General features: G+C 38.1%; 1 protein-coding gene across 3 annotated transcripts in view; it reads left to right on the forward strand.

Annotated features, from left to right (window-relative positions):
- MAGI2 (membrane associated guanylate kinase, WW and PDZ domain containing 2) overlaps positions 1 to 27,374 on the forward strand; it is a 691,018-nt gene that overhangs the window by 636,842 nt on the left and 26,802 nt on the right. For all 3 annotated transcript variants that reach the window (XM_057364469.1, XM_057364467.1, XM_057364468.1), the window contains 4 exons: positions 8,416 to 8,601; positions 12,195 to 12,369; positions 15,118 to 15,358; positions 16,469 to 16,612. In XM_057364469.1, coding sequence (XP_057220452.1) covers positions 8,416 to 8,601; positions 12,195 to 12,369; positions 15,118 to 15,358; positions 16,469 to 16,612 — 746 coding nt within the window. The remainder of the gene's footprint in view (positions 1 to 8,415; positions 8,602 to 12,194; positions 12,370 to 15,117; positions 15,359 to 16,468; positions 16,613 to 27,374) is intronic.

The raw sequence follows: 27,374 nt of genomic DNA on the forward strand, positions 1-27,374 counted from the left end.
AATGGTAGAAATTTTGTTTTCCCTTTGTCAAAGCATTGCTTGGGTTGTTCTCTAATCCAGCACAGGGGATTATCTCGCACTGAACTACAGTTCTGATGTGGGGAGATCAGGAGTGGAAAACGAATGTCAAGGATTGAATGAAGAGATTTTACAGAGCAAAGCAGGGGCATAGAAAAAGTCAGCCATGCTTCAAAATTGTATCAGTTAAAGGAGATAAAGTGGATAAATAAAGAGCTGTGCTTGAGTGGTATATCCAGGAGCAAGTCATTTTGCCTAGTGCAGCATGCAGAGGATCTCAGAGTGCTAAGAGATTAAGAAAAGAAAATACACCTGTCCAGGCTCCTGACCTATTTCTAACGAAAGGATTAACTTCCACTGCCTCTAAAATATATTATTGTGCCTTCCCCCAGATTCTGTTCCAACATTAAAGGGGGATGTGGCTCTCATCCCTTCTCCACACATGAGAATTTRCAGCTAAATACTTAAATTTAAGCAATTAATCTACACTTTGCATTACATTTAAGGTAATACTTTTAGGGTATCAAGATAAATTTTCTATCTGCAGCCCATGGAAATATACATGGAGCCTTCTAGAAATGGCCAGAATGAGATTTCTGGATGAAMGTGTCCCAGAGTTTTATGGAGAAAACTTTTCCCTGCCCACTTCATATACTCCTACTGCTTTTATGTGTTTGGGATGCAGTTTCATCTAGAAGTAGTTGTGGTCCCCTGTAAATCTCTTTACATCCTAATTTTTCTAGAAAAAAAAAAAAACATGTGTTGTAAACAAACCTTGTTAACTTGCAACATCCAGTGAAATTGGAAAATTGGCAATATTTCCAGGAATTTTTCTCTAACAGGTACTGTCAATTAAAATAGTYATAAAGTGTAAGCAAACTGAAAATACAGGCATGATCAATAAACAATTTTTAAAAAATTGAAGGCAGATGACTCTGCATACTTGTTATGGTCTTCCTCCTGCTTCACAAAGGAGAATTTGTAGATTTATTTTGCCCCTACACCGCATGTGCCAATGGCTGCTGGATTTTCAAAACATGATAAAACAGAATCTAATGAAAGAAGTTTCTTTCATTTCTCAAAACATGCAGTCTTAAATAAAAAACATAAATCCAAGATAAGCCTCTGCTGACTGCAGAAAACAGCATTCTGAATAAGTCCCATTCAACCCAGARTTTCTTTGAACTCCTTACAGTGTAGAGATAAAAACCAGCTCATCGATGAATGTTAACTGTGTGATCTGARTTGTTTGTGCAGCAATTTCACCCGTGCTTTTCCTGGGTAAAATGGTGCCTAGGGACATAATTTTCTGTGACCAATCTGCAAATCCTAAAGAAAACCGAGCTTTGAAAATTGAAATGTCTGTCTACCACACCYGGGACACTTTTGGAGCATGGCAGGGAACTCACATCCACAGTGTGAGTTCTCCATGGAAGATATTTGCAACTTCCAGGCACAGAATCTGTATTGTCTTATCTATGTAGCTTTGATATTCAGGTTTGAGCTGTTCTTCTGCCTCTTCAGCTACAAGAGCACACTTTTTAAGTATGTTTAACTGATAGTAAAACTTGCAACTGAAAGAAATTTCTAAATTATTTTGTTTTTCAAATCAACATAAGCAATTAATCATAGTGAAATAACCTGAAGAAGTCAAAGAGGTTTTTAATATCAAAATACATTGCTGCAGTTTGCAGGCATGAAGTACACAATTGTCAATTTGATATTTTTGGAAGATAAAGAACAGAGGATCTTAACTGCATTTCTCCCCTCTCTAGATTTTTTCTATCCTGCAGCATGTTTCTGAATACATCGTTTCAACTTACAGGTGCTGCTCATGTGTTTTCAAATAACAAACACTGTGAGTTATTTTAGCAGAAACCCATCAAGGGAATCAATCAATTCTTCTAATAATTCCACATGGCCCATTTTGCTTTCATTAGAAGCTTGAATTAAAGTATGTAAGTTCCATTATTTTTTCTTAAATCTTCACCTTTTTAAGGTATGTACACTCCTTCCCACCTAGCTTCTTATGCCTGTGCTATGCAAGCAATTTATGTTCCATGTCAGCACACAATGGAATGTTTCCATTCATAGATTCATTAATCTTATAAAGAAAATTGATTATTTTCACCTGCAGGTATGCAGCATGCCACAGATTTCTATTTTCCAAAYAGGTGTCACATAAAATATCACAGAAATATTTTTTAGCCCTGATGGAAAATCCACCATACTCAAGTTTTCCAAATTTTAGATTATTCCATAGCAATGAAATTACAAATGTCTATATTTAATATACTCTTCCAATTGAAATCTGATATGCTGGAGTCTGCTGCTTGAATGAAAACTCCTGCACATTTAGAAAATTGAGAATATAATAAATATTCATTTGATCAGCTGTTTAACATTGAAAAGGACAGMTGGCTCAGGAAGCCTCATTTGCTTGGTTTGCTGTCTATATCTGTTAAAACTAGAATACTTTGCAAGAATTTATCTGTTTGAGGGTTTTAATAAAGCAGAGGTTTGATTTTTTTCCCCCTTAAGTGACATTTTGAAATTTAGCTACTATATAGAGGGAAAAACAGGAAATCTGCTACTTAAAAAATAGTTTCAACAGTTTCGGCTAGTTTCAACAGTTTCGGCTAGAAGTACTGAACAGATGTAAAAAGAATTAATGATGTAAATCAGAAAAGCCTTACTTGTGGAAATATTTTCTTAGAATCAACTCTTTTAAGCTTGTGGTCTTTCAAATGAGGGGAAATTATTTTCATTACCAAAAAGCAAGAGGATGATAGATGTATCAGTCTTGTGTAACTTATTCCTCTATAGTCTGAGTGAAATCAGACCTGGGGGTCCTGCTGGACARCATGGGCTGGCACTGTGTCCTTGTGGCCAAGAAGGACAGTGGTGTCCTGGGGAGCATTAGGAAGAGCATTGCCAGCAGATCAAGGGAGGAGATCCTGTGCTCCACTCAGCCCTAGGGAGGCCACATCTGGAGTGCTSTGCCTGATTCTGGGGTCCTCGGTACAAGAAAGGCATGGAACTGCTGGGGAGGGCCCAGTGAAGCACKAAGAGGATGATTAGGGGACAAGAGCATCTCTCTTAGGGAAAAGGCTGAGGGAGCTGGGCCTGTTCAGCATCGAGAAAAGGTGTCTGAAAGAGGCTGTTATCATTAAGGGCAGATGTCAAGAGAGTAGAGAGACAATGGGCATTTGGCACAAACTGAAACACACAAAGTTCATTCTGAAAATCTTGTCGCYTTTGGGTGACTGCACACCGGAACAGATCCCCCAAAAAGTGGTGAAGTCTCCTTCTCCAGAGATATTCAAAACTCACCTGGCTCAATCCTGTGCAATTTGCTCTGGGTGAAACTGATTTAGCAGGAGGTTGAACTGTGTGATCTCCAGAGGTCCCTTCAGACCTCAGCCCTTCTGTGTTTCTGTGATATGCAGTGTTAGAAGCAGTATCTGTATTCAGCAACTGCTCTGGGTTTGTGTAGATGACCCAAGCATATGGACACTCAGGTAWAATGACACAAAATTTGTTCTCTGTTCAGTGACATGAAGGTGTGGTAAGCATATTAATTTGAATCATGGAGAGCAAAAGGGGGTAATTTTTATCTAATAAAAATATTAATATCAAGAAAAATGTAAATTTGTAGTTATCAGTAAGTTTCTGAAAGCCGACCTTATCCATGATCTAATTTTGTCTTTTAATTTTTTAATATAATCTTTCTTTAATGAGCTAAGAGCTGATCATTGCACAATGAAATACCTTCTGGGAAAGCATCAGCTGCTACATGCCAACTCTGGGTCAGTTTGTGCTGTAWTGCTGTAAATATCTGAGCGAGATTTAGGAGGAGAGATTAACAGCCTCAAGAGAAGGTTTGAAGCTCTCATGGATTCAAATCCTCCCCAAGTCATGAAATTCTGAAAAAATCAAAAGTAACTGCAGAAAAGTTATTTCCCAYTGTAAGATCTTTTGTTAGATGAGATTTGTGCAGCATTGCTGCTCTCTGTTAGATCATTTTTGGTCTAGGATTATGCCTTCCACCTTGGCAGGATTTCTTTATTGTAAGATAGATGTCCAACTATATCACATTTTGCATGACTTGATAGTATTGGAGAMAAAGATCCAATATGTCTATTTGGAAGGGCTGTGTGATTTGTATATATATAAATTCCTTCTTATTAATTTCTCATCTTTTCAACAGTTAAAAATTAAGTATTAATCCCTGTTTACAATCTTTTCCCTTGCAGTCTCATTCATTGTGTAGTCTGAGAGAGCCAAGAAATTCATTGCTCTGCAAAGGGGCAGCTTGTATTCTGTGCTCACTTTGAGCAAAAACAATGCATTTCTTGGGAAACAAAAAGACACAAATCCAAGCCTTTCTGTATGGTCTGCTGATATTAAAGGCTGCTCAGGTAACTTAGTSGTTTGAAATAAGTGGATCAAATTCTCTACAGAGTCTCATCCAGGCACACACTGCCACTGTTCAAAATATATGTGTGTTTGGAGAACAGCTTGTGGCAAATTCTTAAAAGAGGCATGAATAGATTAGTAAAAAATTTTAAGGGTGATAGGAAACATTTACCACCAGTTGACTGATCTGGGACTTCTTGTAAAAGGTTGCATTATTAAATGCTCAGCTTAGATAAAAATAAAACGCCAAATATGCAACTAAAGATAAAAAATATGATATGTTAACAAAATCCTAATTAAATGCCAGACATGGGAGATTTCTTCCCAAAAAGAGACGTGCCATGCTGGGAGAGACCAAATGGCCACAGAGCTCCATGCTGTCCCTTGGCCATGACCAGTGGCAGAGAGAACAGCACCTGCAGCCGACAGGACCTTCCCCAGACAGGACCTTCCCCTTTGCCTCAGCTTTCAGAAGCAAGACTTTCTGATTTAATCAGCAATGGGTCCACCCCTGGAAACTGGTCTAATCCCTTTTTTAATCCTTTTAGTCTTCTGCCTCTCCAGAAGGTTGCCCCAGCTTCTCTTTCCCAAACTGTAGTCAACGAGTTCATGGGCAACTCCTTTGAGCAGAGGCTGGTTTCTGCTCCYGCCTGCCATGCTTCCCTTCTCTGAATCTTTGTGAATTCATTGCTATGATTTTTGAGATAAGGATACTGAAACTATCAGCAATACTCAGACTTTAGGTTTGTTTCATTTGTTATTCTTTTTCTAACTCTTGGTGTCATATTGACTGTTTTAATGASTTTATGTTTTTAGAGAAGTAGGCACACATTCCAAGGTCTCTTGAGTGATAATAATTAATTTAGGGCTTTTCTCTGCTTAATCTTAGGCAGGGTTATTTTTTCCTTACATTCATCATCTGGCATTTCTTTTCATGAGATCTTGTCTGCCACTTCACTCAACCCACTCGCTACTGACAGTTTACAGCTCTTCCCCACTTGTGTTAGATGTGACCATTCTGAACAATAAAAATTTTCCATTGTGGAAATTCACAGTTCACTTCTACCTTTGTTCCTTAGCTTTTACCTAATTAATCCCCTATGAGAGTAACCCCTTCTTATCCCAACAAAGTACTTATTTCACCAAGAGCTCTCTAAAAACTGGAAGTTTTCTAACATGCTTTAACATGTTGTTTTTTTGTGAACAACCTGCACAYCAGATAATCTGCGTCCCTTAGAAGCACTCATGCTTGAAAATAAAGCCTTAAATAAATTCTCCCTTCCCAAGGAAGCAGCTGGGACCATGGCAGCCAGGATATTGTGGCTTAGGAAGGCTCTCAGGCAGAGTTCTACTGGGAAGAGAAGCAAAGAACAAAAACTCCTCAGGATAATATTACTGGGAGGGAAGGAGCCAGGAGATAAGCATCTCCTCATATTGTCTGGAAATGTACATGAACCAGTTTCTGCTGAATGGTCATGAGCTCCATTAGTAAATCCCTAGATTTGCCCATAAAACCCTGTAGAGTGCAACAGTGTAACCTTGAATCCAACAGAGATTCAGACTCCTTCAAAATCTTCCCACACTCTGCTTTGCAGCATGATCATATGGCACCAGCACAACCTGAGAAGAGGAGCATTAAATCCTCGAATACCAAAGCACAGTAGAAAGGGTACCTTGACAGACACAGGGTTTGTTCTGATTGTCACCTGCTGCTGATCCTTTCACAACATGACAGAATGAAGAGAGTTCAGGGATACCAAAACATTTAGAGTCGGTACCTCTGTCAGGAAGGTGAAAGCCATTAGGCTTAAAGGGAAGAAGAAAAGAACACCAAGTTTCTCCTCTTTCTCCCTCCCTTCCCTTTTCTAGGGATTTGGATCAGAATTAGAGTCTCGTGGCTCTCCCACCTCCAGATTTGATTTCAGCAGACATCTCAAACATGCAGACATCTGCTCTACTCACTTGTCAGGTACAAGAAGTCCAACAAAAAAATTTTCAGGCAGATTAATAGGACTTTCCACCCCCTCCCTCCCACACCCCTTACTACTGAAATGATGTCTCTACTTAAATATTTAGGCTAGCAAACACATCTTTAGTGTTAGAAATGGCAAGCATGGAAATTTTAGCTGTGGCATCTCTGCCATATTTCCTCTTTTTTAACTACTAAATTTCTTACTTTTTCTCAYAAGACATCATTTTCAGATCTCCACTAATATATAGTACAGACATGGTGATTTCAGACAGATCTTTTAGTACATATACCAGAAACAGGCACATTTTAGTATTCGTTTAAATGATTCTTGGTGATGCTTTAAGAGCTGCTTTGATGAAAATATCTCTGTGTGAGCATAAACTGTTTAAGAATCMAGTTACTCTTTTGTTTGCTCACTGTTATGTATGCATGGCAGTTATACATCTGTATTAAGGGCAAAATAAAAATTGTTGTAGAAAGTGTGGCTATAGATATTTAAATATATTTTGAAACTTAGAAATGTTTAGATATTATGACGTAAATTAGGTGCTTATTTCCTAAGCACAGAGACTTTCTGAAGTACACTAATTGTGTCTGTATTAATAAAGCTATGTTTTAATTTATATTCTGCCTGAACTATGGTGGTAAAGARGCATGCAGTTTGATTATAGCTTGCACTTCAGAGCACTCATTTATATTTTCAGTTCTCAGAAAATTAAWTTTTAGCACTGTAAACAACACTTACATCCATATGAGAAAGAAAAGTCACTTTGAGGTATGTATATTGTGACTTTATATCAGATGTGCAATCTGTGTTAGTCACCAAAACCTTCAGGAAATGTTTATCAGGATGCTGAGAAATTTGTTCTGCAGCAATGTATTCTGAACACATCTCCTGTTACAGCTTTGGTTTATATGAGCATTGATAGCCTAGATATTTCCCAAAAAGTGTTTGAACAATATTTTCTTTCATTTTTCCAAGTTCTCTGTAGATAATACAATTTTAAGGTTATATTATTTTTTTTTTAAAAAAAAACACAACTGTTTTTAAACACCAATTAGGATATTAATAGCCTATATAGTCAAATTTAATTATGATAAGCATATCTATGAGTAGTTGAGATAAAGAAAAGTAGCATGCTTTGGGGAGCCTAGAGAAAAGAGTCAGCTATAGCATATGCATTTAGTTGAAAAACAGAGGATAATAGGGTAGGAACACTGGGCATAAAATCAAGAATAATATTTAGAAAATTCAATGGAAAATGAGGGAAAAGACAGAACAAGAGCATGGATRGGGTAAACAGAAAGGCAAAGAACCACAGTGAAGAAGAAAAGGAGAAGCAAAATTGTTCTGTAATGTTTTGAGAGGGGGACTGAGTTGTTTTGATGCACTACATGTCTAAATACAGCTAACTCAGTTCAATTATTTTCATTTATTATTCCTATCTAATTAGAGAGCTGCACATCTCAATAAATTTTCATTACTATTTCTATTTATCAATAAACRTATTTGAATGGAGGAGAATAATTTCATGAACCCTGGGCATTTTCAGTAATTATTTTTTTGTATATAAAGTAAATAATGTTTTAGTGCCTCTATTGCAACATACAAATAAAAAAAATTCTGTGAACCAGGAGGTGGGAAACAATTTGTGATGACTACTTATTGTGCAAATTTATGCCATTTCCCTGCTTTAATGCCTTATTGTTTTCCTGATCTGCTTATTAGGWTGTTTCATGGAAGGTTTGCAAAACAGCTGAATTATAAACTTATTTTGAACTTCACATGTATATGCCATATATGTTTATGCATCTATTTCCTGGATTTTTAGTGAAAAAACACAGTACTGTGTTAATGCAAATGACATTGCATAAGAATTTATATTCTTTTTTTTTTTTTTTTACACAAGCTGGTAGAATTTTCATCCGAAAAAGTTCATTTTTTTTAACTCGTCAACATCACTTGTTTCAGCCTGTGTTAACTGTGTCTATTGTTTCCTGTCTAGCTGTACCCCATAAAATAGGGCGGATAATTGATGGAAGTCCTGCGGATCGCTGCGCAAAACTTAAAGTTGGAGACCGGATCTTAGCTGTGAATGGCCAGTCTATCATTAACATGCCTCAYGCAGATATTGTGAAGCTAATTAAAGATGCAGGTCTCAGTGTAACTCTTCGCATCATTCCTCAGGAGGGTAAGTCAATGGCCCTTWAAAACAGGAAGAAAATTTTAAGTAGCTTCCAATTAGCTTAAATTATGTCACCACTTGAAAGAGCATCTTTTGTTCTCCTTGCTCAGCTGCAACGTGCAGCACACCAGAATTACGAGCTTAGAACTAGCTTGGAGAGGATCTGAATTCTTGAAAAGGTTTCAAGTTATGAAAAGGCTATTTAAAGCAAACCTGGAGAAACCTGAAAGAGACAGAGGATGCTAATGTCTATTGCAAGAATTGTCTTCTACATGGAAAAKCACTCTACAAGAGAGCCAAGTTTTTAGTTCATTCCCTTAAATCTTGCTATAAGGCAAGCCAAAGTTTGACAAAGTGATTCATAAGAGAATGCAATGGCTGTCACCAGGCATGTTCAGCTACCAGCTACATGTGACAAAAAGTGATGTGAAGGAAGGGTTCAGATTTGGCAGTTTCCTCCATCACCATCATAAAGTGATAGATCACTGTAAATGCACAAGGCAGAAAAGAACTGAACCCTAAATTATCTCATTTGTAGGGTGAGGATAAGGAGATAGACTCATTATTCTGGTCATTACTCCACATCTAATCAATGAAGATCTTTTTAAGTTTGTTCCATGGGGTTTGGGGTTGTTTTTTTTTTTTAAGTTTAACGATGTGCTACACTGCTGCATGAGTTGTACCACATTAATGAGGCTATGTCTTTATGTCTCAGCAACAAATACCAGTAGAGCTGGGAATGACACACAGAAATTAATGGAATTACTTAATGATCCGTGATATAGTTAGATGACCTTCACTGTCTACTGCTGCATCCAGCAATGGGACAGGGAAATAGTTTGACACTGGTCATGGACTCCAGCTGAGAGAACTCATCTACTTTGTTAAATGAATTCAGTGAAGGGAAAAACAAAAAAATACACAAATTTAGAATTCACATCAATTAGGAACTGTGTAATTACTGGAGGTCAGCTTTGCAAGCATCTAAAACAAGTGTGATACTTCATACAGTCCATGAAGTTTATTTAAGTCTCTTTGTTATCCAGGTTAAATAACAYCATTAATAGTTCCGTGTTAGAGATGGATACATTAAATTAGAAAGAAAGCAGAAGTGCAGCTGAGTTGTAGCACTACAAGATGTTCTCAGGTGCTAGTGGTGAGAAATGGTCTGTGCCAAAGGCACAGCTTCCCCATGTGACAGTGTGACACTGGATACCTCATTTGCCTTCTGATATTAGCTTCCCAGCTTATAAGAATTGGGAAAAAATCTAATACCTCTGTAATATACTTTCAGGTGAAAAATACCATATAAATGCAAAGCAGTTTTAGAAGCAGGTCATGATTTGACTGGTTCATCCATAGTTATGAGAGTAATGTAGAAATGAGGGACAACATTTCCAATCTTCYTCTCTAAACTTGCAATACAAAAGAGACTCACAGATGCAAAATGGGCAATTACAACCTTAAGCATAGTAATTACATAGACAAGTATTGCTTATGGCTGCATGAAGAGTGTTTTAAGTGCAAATATACAAGCTTTTTTTTGACAATTAATCCTAAATTGAAAATATTTTTAATAAAGCAGGCAAAGTTTTTGTAATAATTGTGACCATAAATTAGATAAGTAGAGAGCCATTAGGAATGTGCAGCCATAGGGAAAAGCTCACATGTTAAAAAATTTAAAATAAAACAATTAAAAATATATTCAAATGTGGAATAAGGCAAGATCTGTACCAAGTGTAGCTATTGCTGTTAGGGGTGCTCAGCCATATGTGTATTTATTTTGGTGGTTTTGCACCATGCCACACTGGTCTTGGTCCTTCCGTTGCAAGCAGGAATTAAAAAAAAAAATAAATACAATATTTGCCTTTGGTGTTGATAATGCAGGAAATACTGCAGTGCTCTGTCTTCCTGTGGGTGGAGTCTCTCTCATTTATGCTTTTTAATAGGTAAATGTTGAACAACAGGACTGTGCCAGTGTGTTGGAAGAAATATATTTKATATGAGCTCASTGCTAGATGTGCCTTCCCCCAAGTYCASCAGGAAGYCTGAATGAAGATTGGCATCCTTTATTTGTAACAAAGCAATGAAACCATATTGCCAATCTCTGTGTCTTCTTGAATTTTGTGTCATTTGAAAAGAAGGATTCTGTTTTTTCTGCAGTGTTCCTATGTGAAACCTGGTTATTTGATACAATACAGTGAAATAAAACATCACTTTATAGGGTTAGTCAGAATTTATTGAAACTGGGTTTACTGTTTTACTGTTCACAGCCCCCAAAAATGGAAAATTACAGGAAACTGTTGATGAGCTCAAAGACAGCAGGAGCTAACATAAGGATACCATTGTTTTAGCTTTTGTGACATGTCTATGGTCCAAAACAGTGGTGAAAGAAGTAAAATGTTCATTCTATCAAAATGAAATTTTTTTTTCTAAGTGGAAAGCTTTTCAAGTATCTAGTAGCTGTGCTAAGGCACATGGAGGACAGGGAGGTRATTCAGGACAGCCAGCACRGCTTCACCAAGGGTAAGTCCTGCCTGACCAACCTAGTGGCCTTCTCCARTGGAGTAACTGCTTCAGTGGACAACAATGGACAAGGGAGGAGCTGTGGATCTCACCTGTCTGGACTTCTGTGAGGCCTTTGACAYGGTATCCCACAACATCYTTCTCTCTAAATTGGAGAGAGATTAATTTGATGTAGGGACTRTTCAATGGTCGAGCAGGTTGAGGGAGGTGATTCYGCCCCTCTGCTCTGCTCTCATGAGACCCCACACAGAGTTCTGCATCCAGCTGTGGGATTTTCTGAACCCTTGGAACAGTCCAAAGTAAGGTCATGAAGATGATCAGAGGGCTGGAACATCTCTCCTAAGAGGAGAGGCTGAGAGTTGGTGTTCAGCCTGGAGAAGGTTCCAAGGAGATCTTATTGTGGTCTTGCAGTACTTAAAAGGGGCTTATAAGAAATATGGGGACAGACTTTAGCAGGACCTGTTGTGATAAGACAAGGGGTATAATAGCTTTGAACTAAAAAAGGGTACATTCAGACAGAGATAAAAATATCTATTATTTTATTATGAGGATCATGAAATACTGCAATAAGTTGCCCAGGGAGGTGGTAGATGCCCCATCCTGGCATTCCTGTCAACATTCAAGGCCAGATTGGACAGGGCTCTGAGCAACTTGGTCTTGTTGAAGATGTCCCTGTTCATTGCAGGGGGGTCAGRCTARATGATCTTTAAGTGTCCTTTCCAACCCAAACTATTCTATYATTCTATCATTCTATCATCCTGTGATCAGTATTTCTATGCTTTAAAAGAATATGTGAAACATGGAAGCAATTTCCTTTGTTCAGTTGTGTTTTAAATGATGATGGTGTCAACCAGAATTATAGAAGTGACCAAGATTTCAGATCCTACAGACTATCAAAAGGAGACCATTAGGTTCAAATGTCTTAAAATCTAATTATAACCTGAGAGAGTAAAAGTGACAAAGCATAAATTTGCAGAGGTAGTGTGTGACCAAAAATTATTATTGTCTACCTTTGCCCTTTATTAAATGCAGCACTGTGACAGGTGTTTAATCTCCCTCTCCCCATTATGCAGAGCTGAACAGCCCAGCCTCGGCCCCCAGCTCGGAGAAGCAGAGCCCCATGGCCCAGCAGCACAGCCCCATGGCCCAGCAGAGTCCCCTGGCGCAGCAGAGCCCCGTCGCCCAGCAGAGCCCCGTCACCCAGCCTCCGCCTCCACAGCCCCTCCAGCCACAGGGACACGAGAACAGGTTTTTCATTTTCTTACTGACCTCTTTTTCATTTTCTAACTGGTCTTTTTTTGTTTTTCCTTTGTATATTAGTCTGGAGTCAGGAAGATATTTTTGTGGATTTTATCTCTGATGTATCATTTACCAGCCAATTTTTCATGTGTAACTTATGCATATATATTAGCAAATTTATCTGTAATGGAAATTAAATGGTAGGGGGACAGAAATTTTGTGACCAGCTGTATTAAAAGTTGTTCATATAAAAAGCACCCTCAGGCTGTGGGATGATGCAACTTTTTTTTGACCTCCAATCAGCATTATTTAGTCTTTGGATTATTTTTTAGCATGTTAAACAAGGCTGATTATACTGACTGTCTTTATGCTAATCTTCAGTAACCAATACATATCATCAASGCCCTCTTCCCCAAATGCTGCTGGTTACAGGATTGTAACTTTTCTCTTCTGAAAATACRCGAGTTCAGTTGTGATTTAGACACTCTGCTCTCAAATTCTCCATGCTTAACAGATGTAGTATTTCACTTGCCCAAATTATTTTCTTTTAATTAGTCATATTAGGAAAATTATTTTGCCTTATATTTCACTGAGTACTTTTTCCAAAAGTGATTACCTYGTGGAAGACATATGTTTCTGAAAAAAATCAATACAGAGTTTTCACAAAAGTCGCTCTGCRCTGTTGGAAGTCAGTAATAAATATTCGTTAAATTGGGAGTTTTCAGTTGGGACCAGCAAACTATATTAATTAAAGTTCCAGAAAGAAATTCTGTAATAATTTGGCTGAAAAGTGTAAGCTATAATTGCTCAYGTCATCATTTACATATTCAGCAAAAATTACAGTGCCTCCATCTGTGAACAAAAACATCATCTTCYAATATGCAGCTGTGGCCATATATTGGGAACCTGCCTAAAGATGACTCCTATTTCAGCAAAAGGTCAACTAYTGCTAGTTCATATAGTAGTATTTTTCACTAGATTTTATAGGATAGGTTACAGCTTGTTTGTATAGCCACATACATTGTTTCTTTACAAAAATAAGATTTTAAACTCTGATATTAAATAGGAATGTTAACTAGTTTTTTTACTTCTAATATTAATGAGGTTCACTATCACAGTAAGCTTGTTTGTTCTCTATCTTCTTTTTACCGGATCATGATACTGAGTAAAGAAAGTAAGAGGATTGCATGCATGCAGGTCTAATCATTGATGCCATGTACAGGTTTTGAAAGAACACATGGCAGCAGTCTATTTTAATCTTCTCAGAAAAGTCAAAGGGAAACAGTTCTGATATTTTTGTGTCTGGTTAGACAATCASAGTATTAAAACTATTGTGTAGGAAGGTTTGCAATAATGTCACTTTACATTAATAAAATAATGACGTTTTAAAACATATCAGACATTTTAAARAATTTAGGTTCAGATTACCTTTTTATATGTAAATTAACATCATCAAAAACAATGCTGTCATTCTTCAGAGTGTAATTGTTTTAACCAATAAGTACATTTCAAAATATCTTTCACAGTCTCTATGTGTCTGTATCTAACCAAGTACATACATGGTCACTTGGTTGACTGAAAACTTCCAGTCCGTTATTAAAGCAGAGTTTGAAATGTCTATTTTCTGTATAGGGCAGAAATATTTCCTTTGGCATTTAGGGAAGAGTGTAAAAACATCCACTATGTGAACCTTTTTGTTAAAAACTAACCCACACCACTATTACAGAATTACCTTGCTAAAAGWGTTTAGGACTTCCTTTGCATCAGTTTAGCACACCACATGGCTGAGGTATGGAAGTTTGCAATAAGAAATGTTCTTTACTTCACCCTGAAGTGTGGAATGCCATTATGTGCTGATTTYCATGTGCTAAGGGAAATTCCCATCTGAATAAAGTAAATAACTAGTCACTGTATCTCAGAAAGTCACATTTTCTTTCAGATTTTAGGACCCATCTCCCTGTAACCAGTTAGCAGCTAAAGCAATATTTTACTTGTTATTAATTCCTCATAACCAATTCTGTTTTCTTTTCACTTTGTGTTATTTCTGTGCATAAGTACTGACAAGACCTAACCAACATAGCTTTTAGCCAGATAGCATTATAGGGAGTGTGTAATAAAAATAATGCACACTATATTAATGAATGTGAGACCAAAGAATACCCTTCATTAAAAAGATAACAGCTAGGACAAAGAATTTTACCTTTTTTAACTGTAAGAAGCTCACAATAATAATAATAATATTCTATGGATTTTAACCTTAAGAGGCTCACAATAATAATAATAATAATAATAATTTTCTGTGTCAATGAAAGGGGATATAAACTACGCAGATATTCCATGTATTCTATAGAAATATTAGTTCTGGGGAAAAAAAGCATCTTATAAACAGAGTGAATTATATTGTGGTGAGTATAGTGGGTGTTTTCACATGCAGCTTCATCTTCCAAATAGGCAAGGTAAGTGGGAATCAAGATGCTTTTCCTGTTCCTGTGCCTTTGAGTTTAATCCTGATCTCACTGATACAAGCTGGAAAATTGCACAGTACGACCTGAGGGAAAATTGCTTATGCCCATGTTTCAAAAGCGCTCACTGTTTTTTGATGCCTCAACTATTTACCCTTGGGAGTTTAACTTCTCCGTGAAAATTTGTTTTATGCAATTTTGTAGTCAGGCTGCTCACTTTCACTCAATAGTGCATGCAATGCATATTCCTAATGGTTTGCTACTCTCTGAAACTAAGCCATTGTGCCTTCCTCAGTTATAGGTCAGAAGTAAAAGCCAGGCAGGATGTGAAGCCTGATATCCGGCAACCTCCGTTTACAGACTACAGGCAGTCCTCCACGGACTACCGGCAGCCCCCGCTGGACTACCGGCACCCCCCGGTGATGGATTACCAGCAGCCACCRCCGCTGGACTACAGGCAGCCACCCTTGATGGATTACAGGCAGCATTCCCCMGACACCAGGCAGTACCCTCTGTCCGAGTACAGGCAGCCCCAGGTAYGAACAGAAACACTCAGAGCACTCCCACACTGAAAGCACTGGGCTCTGTAGGGACAGGTCATGGCGATTGGTGAGAAAGATGACATTAGAGAAGGAAAAGACACATTAATTGGTTTTAATCTGAGTTACTATTTGTCTGTAAAGATTACTTCCAAACCATTAATATTGATGTATAACTATGTGATCTATAAATTAACACTACATTTATATTTGTGTGACTGTAATGTTAAATAAATGCCATTTTTAGGTACTGGAGAGTTGAAATAAAAATTCTAATATAAAAAGATTTTGCATCAGCAGAGGAATTTTTTCACTCCTAGGGGCATAACTCAGTCATCAAATGGTGGGTATACTTAGGTCAGACTGCATTTTTTAAAAATTAAGATTTTATCTAATCAGAATAAATAAATAAATGAATGCAAATCCAAACTGATGAAATTACATTTCTGTTGGCAATAGTCTGGATGAAYAGAAACTAGCTCATGCAACTAGTTTCTTTGATGTGAGGCATGATCTGTCAAATTCAAACTGATGATGAGTTAGACAAAGAGTTATGGTACCTTGGACAAGACTCCTCTGATGACAGATATTTACTGACAGTTTTGAAGGTTGAGGATTTAGCTCAAAGTTCAGACTTTGAAAAAAAAAAAAGCCTCCTTTCTCCTTACATAAAAGCAGGAAAAACAGAGGTCAAAAAGCATTAAATAAGAGAATGTAAACTTCTGGACATTATCTTCTGGAACCATATATAGATGATTTGTGTGTCCATATTTGCAAAGCCAGACACATAAACCTCATMAAGGAAAATACTGAAATTCTTAAATGGGATCCATGAATGCATTTCAGTATCTAAATAGCAAATCCCTATTCCTATGTGCATACCTTATACGACACTTCTTAGCATCAAGAGAGATGCTTGGGCTGGCTGTTTCTCAGCATCTCCAGTTTAATTCTCTRATCACTACACTACACAGCCCAAGCTTGCTCTTTGTTTTCTCCTGCTCCCTTGGATCTTGCACTCTTTTTGAAGAGATGTATTCTACTTTTTTTCCTGAATGCATACCACAATGTTCATGTAGTTAATTGTCTTTCACTTTGTCTGTACAGGACTTTGATTATTTCACCGTTGATTTGGAGAAAGGAGCCAAAGGGTTTGGGTTTAGTATTCGAGGAGGAAGGGAATACAAAATGGATTTGTATGTATTGAGGTTAGCAGAAGATGGACCAGCAATAAGAAAYGGAAGGATGAGGGTGAGTAAAATGCACTGTGACTTTTCTTTTTCAGTATTTACAGATATGTTTGGTGATTGGGTCAAATAGAAAACTTTTTTACCTCTGATCAGGTTTTTAAAAACTGATTTTAATACCAAATACTTGTTATAAAATAAACTCATTCTGTATAATTGAAGAAATGAAATTTTGAGCTGAAGTCGGCTTCAGGTAGGGAAGTCAAAGTCTGTATGTTTACTCTGTTAGTGAACACTGCAAAACCACAGTGAAGGGATGTGTCCTAACAGCTGTATTCCACTTGGACATGTAATGAAAAAAATCTGAGAGTCTACCACCACACATGCATAAGATTCTAAGGTATACTTGTAAAAGTGTTAGGCATTACAGATGCAGCATATATTAAAATAAAAGCTATGATTATAGGAAAACAGATGTAAATAAAGAACTGGAATGGAGCTATCTCTTGTAAAAGAGAAAAGAGTAGATCCATTACTGAGGAAGGTAAGCATGAAAGAAGTACAATATGCCAGTCATAGGAGCAAAGAGAAATTGAACAAGAAAACAATRATGAAACAAGATGAAAAAAGTGCCRCCAAAATGGGGACATCCTTATGAARATATCAGTTTGATCTTCAGRCTTTTATGAATTTCAGTGAGACTTGTGAGAACAGACTCATAGAAGAAGCCCAAGAAGTCATGATCTTCCACTGGCCCAGCCAAAACCATCTGGATTTGTAAATATTGATGTAAGAGGGAAAAAGCTGTAATAAGTTTGTTATCTCATCGCCATTTTCACTTGTAAGTCCTGGTCTCCCTTCCTGCTGGGGATGGCATGGTAGGCATATTGTGTTTTTATCGGCAATAAATTCACCAACTAACACCTCATTTTAGAATTATAGGATCTTAAAGAGTCTTTAATTGTACTTCATGGCAGATGAAGCTTTCTACTTTGATTTTCTGCAGAATTGTTCTGGAAACCAGAAAGGTGGAAAGCAGTGAGTTGATGTCATACAGAGTTCWTCAGTTTTCCCAGCACACTGCTCTTCTGCTTTGGGATCCCTTTCTGCCAGCCTAGATAGACACTGCATTAAGTCTTCAGGTTCAACRAGTTATCCCTTTAAAAACAGTTTTAAAATTTTCACAGGCTCATTACACTTAGTTGTGGCACCTTCACATGCACTGAGGCTTTTATCTGAGCCCATAGACCCTGCAGAAATCCCAAGCATATATCCTAGTTTAACTTGGATTCTTCAATCACTAGACGTGGAAAGGAAATGCCCATCAAGGGACACAGAGGTCTACAGGAAACAGATTTTTCACATACATCCTCTGCCCACATGGTTGTTAAACTTTTCTCAACCAATGTTCGAGACGCACAGCCATAAGTGCAGCCTCATATAAAATCATATCAGGTCATACACCACAGTTAAGTATAGCAAGATTTTACTGGAATTCATGGATAAGAGATATRGCAGCTCCTCACAAAGACTGCTGTAAGGGAGTCATCACTACACTGGAATTAAATACTGTCAGTATTTTTATAGAGATATATAAAACGTATCAAATATATRTAAATACTGACTTAATTCTGACAGCTGAGCAGAGAGCAAGATACAATAGTGAATTCTGAAAAACCTTTCTATGTCTGTGCTCCGTAAGACAAGGATGTATTAAACCAACCATGAAAAATGTTTGGGGAATCAGTGCCTTTGATATCTTTTGCCAGACTGGCAGAGGTCTGAGCACATCAGGATTCAATTTCTCAAGCAATTCTAGCATCAGAGAAAAACATTTAAACTAATTGGGGATGGCAGTATTAAGAATAAAGCTGAAAGGCCCAGTCTCAGAGCAGGGCAAGAACCCATTGTCAGTGACAGTCGTATTGAGTTGAACCTGTCACCAGAGATGGGGGACATATCACAGWCAATGTGAAGCACTGTCCCCACACCCTTTGAAGATTCAGACACCACTGMCAACAATTTTACATGTCTATTTAGATAAGGCTCATGCTAACTTATATTTTACTCTTGCCTCATGTGGAGGACAAGGATTGGCAGAGCTCTGTTTGCAGATCTCTATCCYTCCCTGTCTTAGAAGGAAGGGATAAATTCCTGACTGCTTTCAGGAGAACTGTTAAGCATGGTCTCAGTGTTTGCTAGACATGAGATATGATCATCAGATCTCTTATTGCCCCAAATGATATCTCCAGCAGCCAGCACGTTTATTGAAACCACTGTCAAACAAAGAGCCTGAGGCTGGGGGCTGCAAAGGTACAGAATAATGTGAAATTCTTGAAGAATTAGGGTGAAATGTGCTTTTTTATAGACAGTGTAAGTCTGTGTCATTTTGTCACTTTGTGAGTTACATCCTTTTTTTCACATCTTCCACAAAAGCCATACATCTCATCTCTGACATCTCTAGTTTCATTGTCTTGTCAAGTCATTTTTCTCAGTTCTCATGCACCATTTAGTCCTATCTCAAGCTTCCTCGTATCTCCTTATAGTACATTATTTTTCTCATTTTATTGTAGATTTTTCTTATATTTTTTTTCTGGACAGACATCTGAAATCCAGGCACAGCAGAATTCTGTATCTTTCATGCTTTGCAGYCCTGCTTTTGACTCTTCAATTTTTTTTCCTGTTTGTTGCTTTTCGGTAGTTTGCATYCCTCTTTTTGTTTCAGTTGTACACAGCTGGAGACAAAACCAGGCACGGTGGACAAGAGGCYCCTGCAGTGTCAATTTTGAGCTTCTGTGTTGTTGCATAAGGGTCTGTGTGGCCTTGCTTGAGTGTTCCAGCTTGCCAAGTGACCAGTGCAGTGATGCTCACAGCAGTAACCAATCTATGCTGGGGTCAGGCTCTTGGCATTCTGCAAACCAGCACAGTCTGTGGATTTCATAATTTCCCATAATAATAAAGTACACACCAACCTTATTTGTGTTTATTCAGAAACCTTCACCCCAACCACCTACACCAAAAATTATCCCTAGCAAAAGGGGAGAGTTGGGTATTCAAGAGCCAAGGGTCAACAAAGCAGGCAGACAAGAGGAAGGAAACAGAACTAAAATTTTAAATCATGGAGGAGATTTAAAACTGCTGTCAAATCCATTGTGTTGCTACAGTGTTTGGAAGGTCTTTTATAACATGCAAAACAGAAGTCTCTCTCTTGTTCTCATCATGGGTTTTTTTTCCATTTCACCTTTCTTTATTGCTAAGTGTTGCACGTACTCACTTTATCATTGTATCCCTTTTTTTTTTTTTGCTGTCCTTGATTTCTAGTTCCTTAAAAGATCTGTCTGTTTACACCAATTGAGGGAACATTCCCCATCTGAGGCTTGGATGTAACACAGCTTCCGCAGATACTTCTTTTAAAACCACATTAACATGTGCAAAATATCGTCGTTCCTTCTTAAGATTATTTTTTGGTTGTTGTTGTTTTGCTTCTCAAAGATGACAAAATCCAACAGAAATGGCTGACATGCCACAATCTGTTTTGTGAGATTCCCATTGCCCAAAAAGATTTCTGTACCAGAAACCACATGCARTTCCTSTAGYCTCACACACAGGGACCTTCTAATCTTTGTGATTCTGGATTATTGCCGTATTTCTTCAGTCCCTCCAGAACAAAGTCTTTGCAGGGTTATCTCAGCTGTTTGTAGCCCTGTTGCTAAAGGAATATGGAAAATGGGTAAATATGAAAAACTGATCATCAATATGACTGTTTCCCGTCAGTGGCCATCAAATCAAAGCTCAAAAGGAAGACTGAGTAATTTCTTACTCGAAAATAAATGGAAATCTCTGAGAGCTCTTTGCCATGCAGACCCCACAATCTGCACTGACTCCTCACTTATGTAGAGTCTCTCTGAGATTTCTTGTTAATGAAGAACAGAGCATCTGTTTGGGATGCTCCATCAGTGATTAGCCCCACATTAAAGGATTATTTCCTACAGTTTGCAGTGGAAAACACCTAAGGTTGCAATCAGTATGTACAGTTATGAAGAAGTAGCTCAGCTCAGCTTGATGGTGATTAGAGCAAAAAGCATTAAAAATAGGAGAGAAACAGTTGTCATGCAGTAGAGAGAGTTGGTGACAGATACAGACATTCCTTTAGCCAATCAAGAAAGCTGCAGCAATGAAATGGGAAGAATGCAAGAATATCTTGATTGGTCACGAGTTTTTACAAACATTTAGGGCAATGCCAGTATCCAGAAATGAACAAAGGATTTACCAGTTTAATTTCTGCTATAGCAAACTTTGGAATCCTATTTTKGACTGGAAAGAAAGCACAAGACTGRCATACTGCRGAGTGAATYGTGAAAATCTCTAGGTTGTCCAAGTCCTAAAAGGCAGTGAAGTGTTATGTTCAGAATATTGGAGAAAAGTGAATATTGCTGTTGGAAGGCCTCTTGCAAGTTTACTCTAGTCACAGCAAACACAAAAGTAGGAGGAGCAGTGATAAGTCCTAAACACCAAAAAGGTCTTCAGCACAGCGGCTGAACCCTTGACATGAGTGAGGGCTTGAGAAGGTTGTCAGAAACCCCATTGAAAAGTCACAAATATTWGGAATAATCTCACACATCAGGGGCAGAAGTACACTGCAGGAACATACAGTGCTCCACCAAGAGCAGCTTGACTAAGGTCTTGTGCACACATGTGGAAGACAAATGCCCACAGAGTGWTTCATGCCAGTTAAGTAGCCCATCTTTTCAACATAAGTAGCTCTTACTCTTAAAACCTGCATCATACCTGGCTTACTTTATGCAGTAATATAAATCTTACCTTCGTAATAAGCATTCAGTGAATGTCAACACTGTCATTACAATGGAAAAAAAAGACAAAGATATTCTTAGTCCTATCCATTTATTTTGTGATTTGTGATCCACCTGAACAGTGCAGAAAGATGTTAGCTATGCTTTCCTACTGAATTGCACGTCCCTTTGGGGTAATCTAGTTCACACTCCAATTCCCTACTACATACATCACTGTCCAACCTCACTTGTAGTGAGACTAGGTGTGATTGATCAGAGCTCAGAGAATTCAACTGGGATACTCAAGGATATGAGCTGGATGCCAGCCTGTGGCAAGAGGAGCTCAATGCCGGGTTAGTGTAATTGGCAGAACTCAAGGAAGAATATATTGACATGCAGACATAAAGCTGATCAACATTCTACTGTCTGCACAACAAAGAAATGCACACTGAGGCCCTCAGGGATCCTGAACATATTTTGACAGTATAAAAGTTTAATAAATCAAGAGCACATTAACTGTAGGTGAACTATTATTCAGCATTGCTCAAAAAATCTGTGTGTGTTTTTTAGAATTTGTTTGCAGAAAGGTAAGCAGAAGGAGTACTCATCTCACACATTTAATTAGCATCCTTCTTGCAAAATGTATTCTGTTTGGCACATTCAAAGCATCCTTGTAACTCCATGCCTAGTAGCAAAACCTTTCAAGCCAGCTGCGGAAAAAAAAAAAAAAMCAAGTTAATAATCTTGATAAAAATAGTTTAATATTAAATTTTAAGACTAAAATACTTAGTTGGCAGGCATCATATTTAAATCTGGGCTTTATGGAATATTTATGAAAGTTTTCAGGTCTAAAAAATTAATTAACCCTGACTTAAAAATTAAGAATTAAGAGTGTTAGGAAAAAAGGAGCACWCCACATGATACTGCTCTGTTAACTGAAACACTTTGTCCAGCAACAGGAGTGATGTAGTGTAGAGGAAACACTCCTTTTCTGTGTTTTCCCAAACACAGYGGAAAAGTGGAAACTGAGAGAGGTCATATCTTTTGGATAAGAGAATAAAGATATGAGGCCCATTCCTATGGCCTACCAGCCTAGTATCCTCATTCCAAGGACAAGAAAAGGATGCTTAGAAAAGGAATGTAGGATGAGTATGAAATGATTCTTCATTGGGATAAAATCCAATCCCCTGGCTGTCAAAAGCTTATAGATTTTTCTGTGCTAGAACTCAGTTTTAGGACTATTTTTTACCATTTATTTGAACATACTCATGCTTTTGAGATTCCAGTTTTCATCAATGGATTCCAAGTCTAAATGTCTGCATTGTTTAGGAAAAAACCTCTGTTTTGGGTTTGTTTTTTTTTTTTTTTTGTAGTTACTATATAATAACTTTACTTCACCATTCTCCATATAATTGTTTATTCTATTGGCCTATATGATATCCACCTTTTCCCAACAGAACTTTACCAATCTATTTCATCTTGCATCTRAAAGGGAGCTATTCTTTGCCCCTTACCAGCCTCGTTTACCTCCTCCAAACCCTTTCTCAATCTATGACATTCATTTGGAGATGGAAGCCAGGACAATCTGCATTTTTCAGGATATTGGTGCCCCTAAATGAAACAGGGGTGTCTTYTCCATTATTCTTCACTCTTCCCCTAACAGTTGGTATTTTGTTTGGATTTTTGGCTGTGCTGGCATTTTCAGTGAGCTAAGCACAAGGGCTGTGGGATTCAGGGGTGATGGCTGATTTAGAGTGATGGTGTGGGTGGTTTTCCACATGTACAATACTTGGTGCTTAGCACTCAGCACCCCTGGATTTCCCATGCTGCCTTAGCACACAGGATTGTGCCATCTTTTTTTAGAGCTTCTCAGTTGAGATTTGGCAATACTGCTTGGTAATGTGTTGCCTGCAAATCCTATCACCTCTTCCCCACACCATTTACAAGGAAGATGAACAGAATAATCACTGGTAAAGTCTTTTGATTGTGAAAATTGACCACTTACTTAAAGCATTTTTTTCCTTGAATTTAATCTCCTGCCTAAAAGAACCTATTCTTTTTCATCCCGCAGCAGAGCCTCTATTGAAGACTTTACTATTAAAAGCTTTCTGAAAATGTCAGCATACTAACCAGGTCACATTTATCTCTATAGTCACTGAGAGCTCCAGTGACCTGCAATGGATCTGTGAGGAATGGCTTCCCTCTACAATAGCCATGCTGACCCTTTCCCACTATATCATCATTATCCACGTGCCAGCTAAGCCTCACCATCCTTATTGCTTCCTTCCATCTGCTCAATTGAACACGAGACTTGCTTGGTTACTTTCCAAAACCGTTCTTAAAGACTGGTGTCACACTTGCCACTTCCCATTCCTTTGAAATTCAGCAATTTACTSATTTAAGCAGTAGATTATATCCTATATAGCTTCCTGGTTGAGCAGATTCATATCCAAATTCCTTTAGAACTGAGGATAAAAGTCATCTGCTTCTGGTGGTTTCTCAGCATCTGTTTCATCAGTCTKTTATAAAATCTTTGCCACTGACCTTGCTGTTGGAATCAGTTCCTCACTCACCCCTGCAGTGRGCAGACCCTCTGCAGGAGTTCTGCTGCCCTCCTCTTCAGTGACCATTCATACAAAGAATTAATCTGTTTTCTGCAGTCTTTTCTACCTTGTGCACAAACTATCTTTTGAGATCTGACAGACTCCATGCCTCTGGCATGCTTGAAAATACCTTCTTAGATCTTACATTTGAGCATTTTTCCTGATCAAAATCTTTTTGTGGTTTCATCTTTGTCTTGTCAGAGTTTATGTTCTTTTGTCTTTTGCTGCTTGGATACAACTTTGGATGAAGCAACCTCTGTACCCAGGTTTCTATGTAGGATCTGTAAAATCACCCTGTCAGATTTTCAATTTGCTTTGCTTTTGCCTAGTGGGAACTGCCTGAGACCATCAAGAAGACACCAGAAACATTTCATCTTCCTTTTTCATAAKGTCTATTAGTTCCTATCCCTGATTGTAATGGTGAAATACATGTTACTAATATTACATTATGCTACAYTGAGTAATCCTATCTCTGTTTCAAAAAAAAAATAGTATATCAATTAAATCCAGTTGGACAATGCATTTTCCTTTTATCTTTGACAGCTTTATTTCACATATACAAGGATTATTTTGCAGCAGTGCTGTGAAAGGCATCAAGTCTACTGTAGTACCAGAAGTCCATTTTTCTGTCTTGTCAGCCCCAACCACTGCAACTCCATTTCTCCCTCTTGTACTCCCCATTCTCTGCAGACACTCAGACATGCACATTTTCCTCTTTCCAGGCTCTCTTTCTCAAATAGCACTAGTGTTTTTCTCTCAGGAACAGGTGAAAACATGAAAAGAAAAAAGCTAGAGCTCCTGCTGAGGAGTGCAGGAGTGAGGTGTGAAGGTCTTTTCTTCTCTGCCCCATGCCCTATGGCCCCTCTTTTCCCCTGCTTTTGGACAGGAGTCAAGACGGTCTCTGTGTGGGRACAAAAAGCCTGGAAATTCCAGGGGTAAGAAGTCACAGCTGCTTAAATAGTTGGATGGACACAGAAAAAAAAAGACTTTATCAGTCTAAACCTTTATAGGGGTAGGTTCAAAAGTAGCATGGGACATGTTACTGTAATTCTTCCAAARAGAAATGCCACTGCTGAGACATCCAAGCTCACATACCTAAAATGCACTGGAGGTAGTCCAAGATTACCAAAACCCCACAGCTTTGCTCAGGCTGCATTTTACACCTGGGATATCCAGGCAGTACAGCTTCTCTGCTCTGAGGAAATTTGCATGGCAGATATCCCGCCTGTGCCTAACTCCAGGCAATGGTACTAGGGCTTGACAGTACTTGGAAATCCACCAAAATACATACTCCAGAGTTGTCATTTGGTCTCCAAGTACAGACAATTTTTCAGCCTTTTGGACTGATGGACAATAACAACAGGAACAAATAACATGTAAAAAGTGTTTCAGTTATAAAAATAGATTGCCCATAYAAAAATAATTAAGTGTAATTAGTCTCTTTCCTGAGGTTTAATTATAAAATGCATTAATAAAATGACAGATAGCAGTGCCCTCCACACAAATCATTTGAGGCCACTTTTATCATTAGATTTMACATAGAATGAAAATGTGCATACACAATTAATTTAATTTCATGCTACTGGGAACCATACACCTGCTTAGAGACTGTTCCTTATGCGCCAACAGAGGCAAACAAGGCTCTCATCCATGGTTTGAAAGCACACTCAAGCAAGAAAAACCCTCTTTACTACACTGAAGCTATATGTGTTTCCCTTCTGGTTCACCCTGTTTCTCAAACTGTATGTATGGTCAGCTGTTTTTAACCAGACTAGTAATAATTGCTATAATATATGACCAGAACAAAGGCTCTGCAGATAAACTCACATGTAATCGAGRCACTTTATTCTAATGATTTGGAGAAGCTTTACAATTTTCTTTCTAATTAACCTATCAACAGTGATGTCACTTAAACATTCCTTAGGAATATTATCTTCTCATTATTGCCAGAAAACAGGCTGCCCAATTTTATAGCTCAGTTGTTCTTACACATGGATGGAGCGCCTGAATTAACTTGAACCGAAACAGATTTTTTAAAGAAACATTTTTCCATACACAAAAACTATTTCAATAATTACATTTCAATCATCAATATTCAAATTTCCAAACATAAGGGGGTGAAGCATTCAGTGTTTACTTTGTSGTTGCAAATTGTAAGAATATCATAGAGGAGCGTTCTGCTTACCAAGTGGCATTGGGTCAGKAGGAGAACCAGTGGGTTTGGGTAAGCATTTATCCCAAACAGCATGGAAATCCACCAAGGGTCATATTCTTTAGGAAGAAAGAAACACAATTCAAAATCAATGTGTGTAAAATTTCCAGATTCATAGCTGCAAAGACTATATTTCTTCAGAATAAACACAGCTCAAGCAGCAGCCAGGTAAGCTTCCARGGCTGTCTTGTCAACATGCTTCAACCTTAAGCTGGTGAGAACATCTGGAGGACATTGGGGTGGATCACTCCTGCTTTGTAGTCTGTGCTGAAGATTGCCAGGAAGGCTGCAAACCAGAGCTGATACCAGTCTGGGGAGTGTCCCACAATGCAGGGCTTGCTAGTTTTCACAGGGAGAGGGTGCATCCATCTGTTTCACATGACCGGCCACCCAACAGCTGCCAGCCTTGCCAAGGGCTGACTGCAGCTCCACACATGGATCCCGTGCTGTGACACCTTCAAAATAAAGTTTATTATTTATGTTTATTAAAGATGGTGAAAGCAGTCTGTGGCTTTGTGAGGTTATAATATTACATCTCAAGGGCTGTGCTCTCAAATGCTTTCCCTGCTGCTTGAGGGTTTCAATCTCGGACACAAGTGTCCTCTCAGAGTGTCATKCAAACTCTGTACAGGAATGGCATGGAAGCTGAAGGTATTATCAGCAGAAGGATTCTGGCTAACTCTCCAGATTCAGGGAATTGTTTTTTCTGTTAACTTTTTATCTGAAATTAAATCAAAAACTGTAACCCGAGCAGGGACCTAAATGCCATGCAAAACAATAATGTGCTACACTGAAGTTTATCTTTTAAAATATTCTGTTGTTTCATCTAAGAAGTTGCATAAATCCATAAAAGGCAGCTTGGTGAAATGCCTATTAAAAATAACTGTCTGATATGGAAATGTGTGACTTTCCACAAAAGGAAATAATGCCACAGGGTCATACCCAGTAAAAATAATTAGATACTCAAGCTTGATGCTACAACACCTAGGTTGGTGGGTGACCCAGTAGATGAAGAAGAAAGATTAAATATGTTAGAATGATATTGAAGCAGACTGTGAAGAAAGTTAAAAAGTAACATGAAAAGATAACATAAATATCTTTAAAGAAACATGAAGAACTGGGGGAAAAAAGAGGTCCACTGCCTGCTGAGAATGTGGAGATAGCTGAAATATTCAGTGTTTTCTTTGTATCAGTCTCCATTGAGATGTTCAGAAGAAACAT

The sequence above is a fragment of the Malurus melanocephalus genome, unplaced genomic scaffold (genome assembly GCF_030028575.1).
Source record: "Malurus melanocephalus ecotype Western Australia unplaced genomic scaffold, MMel_1.1 scaffold_39, whole genome shotgun sequence".
NCBI classification, from domain to species: domain Eukaryota; kingdom Metazoa; phylum Chordata; class Aves; order Passeriformes; family Maluridae; genus Malurus; species Malurus melanocephalus.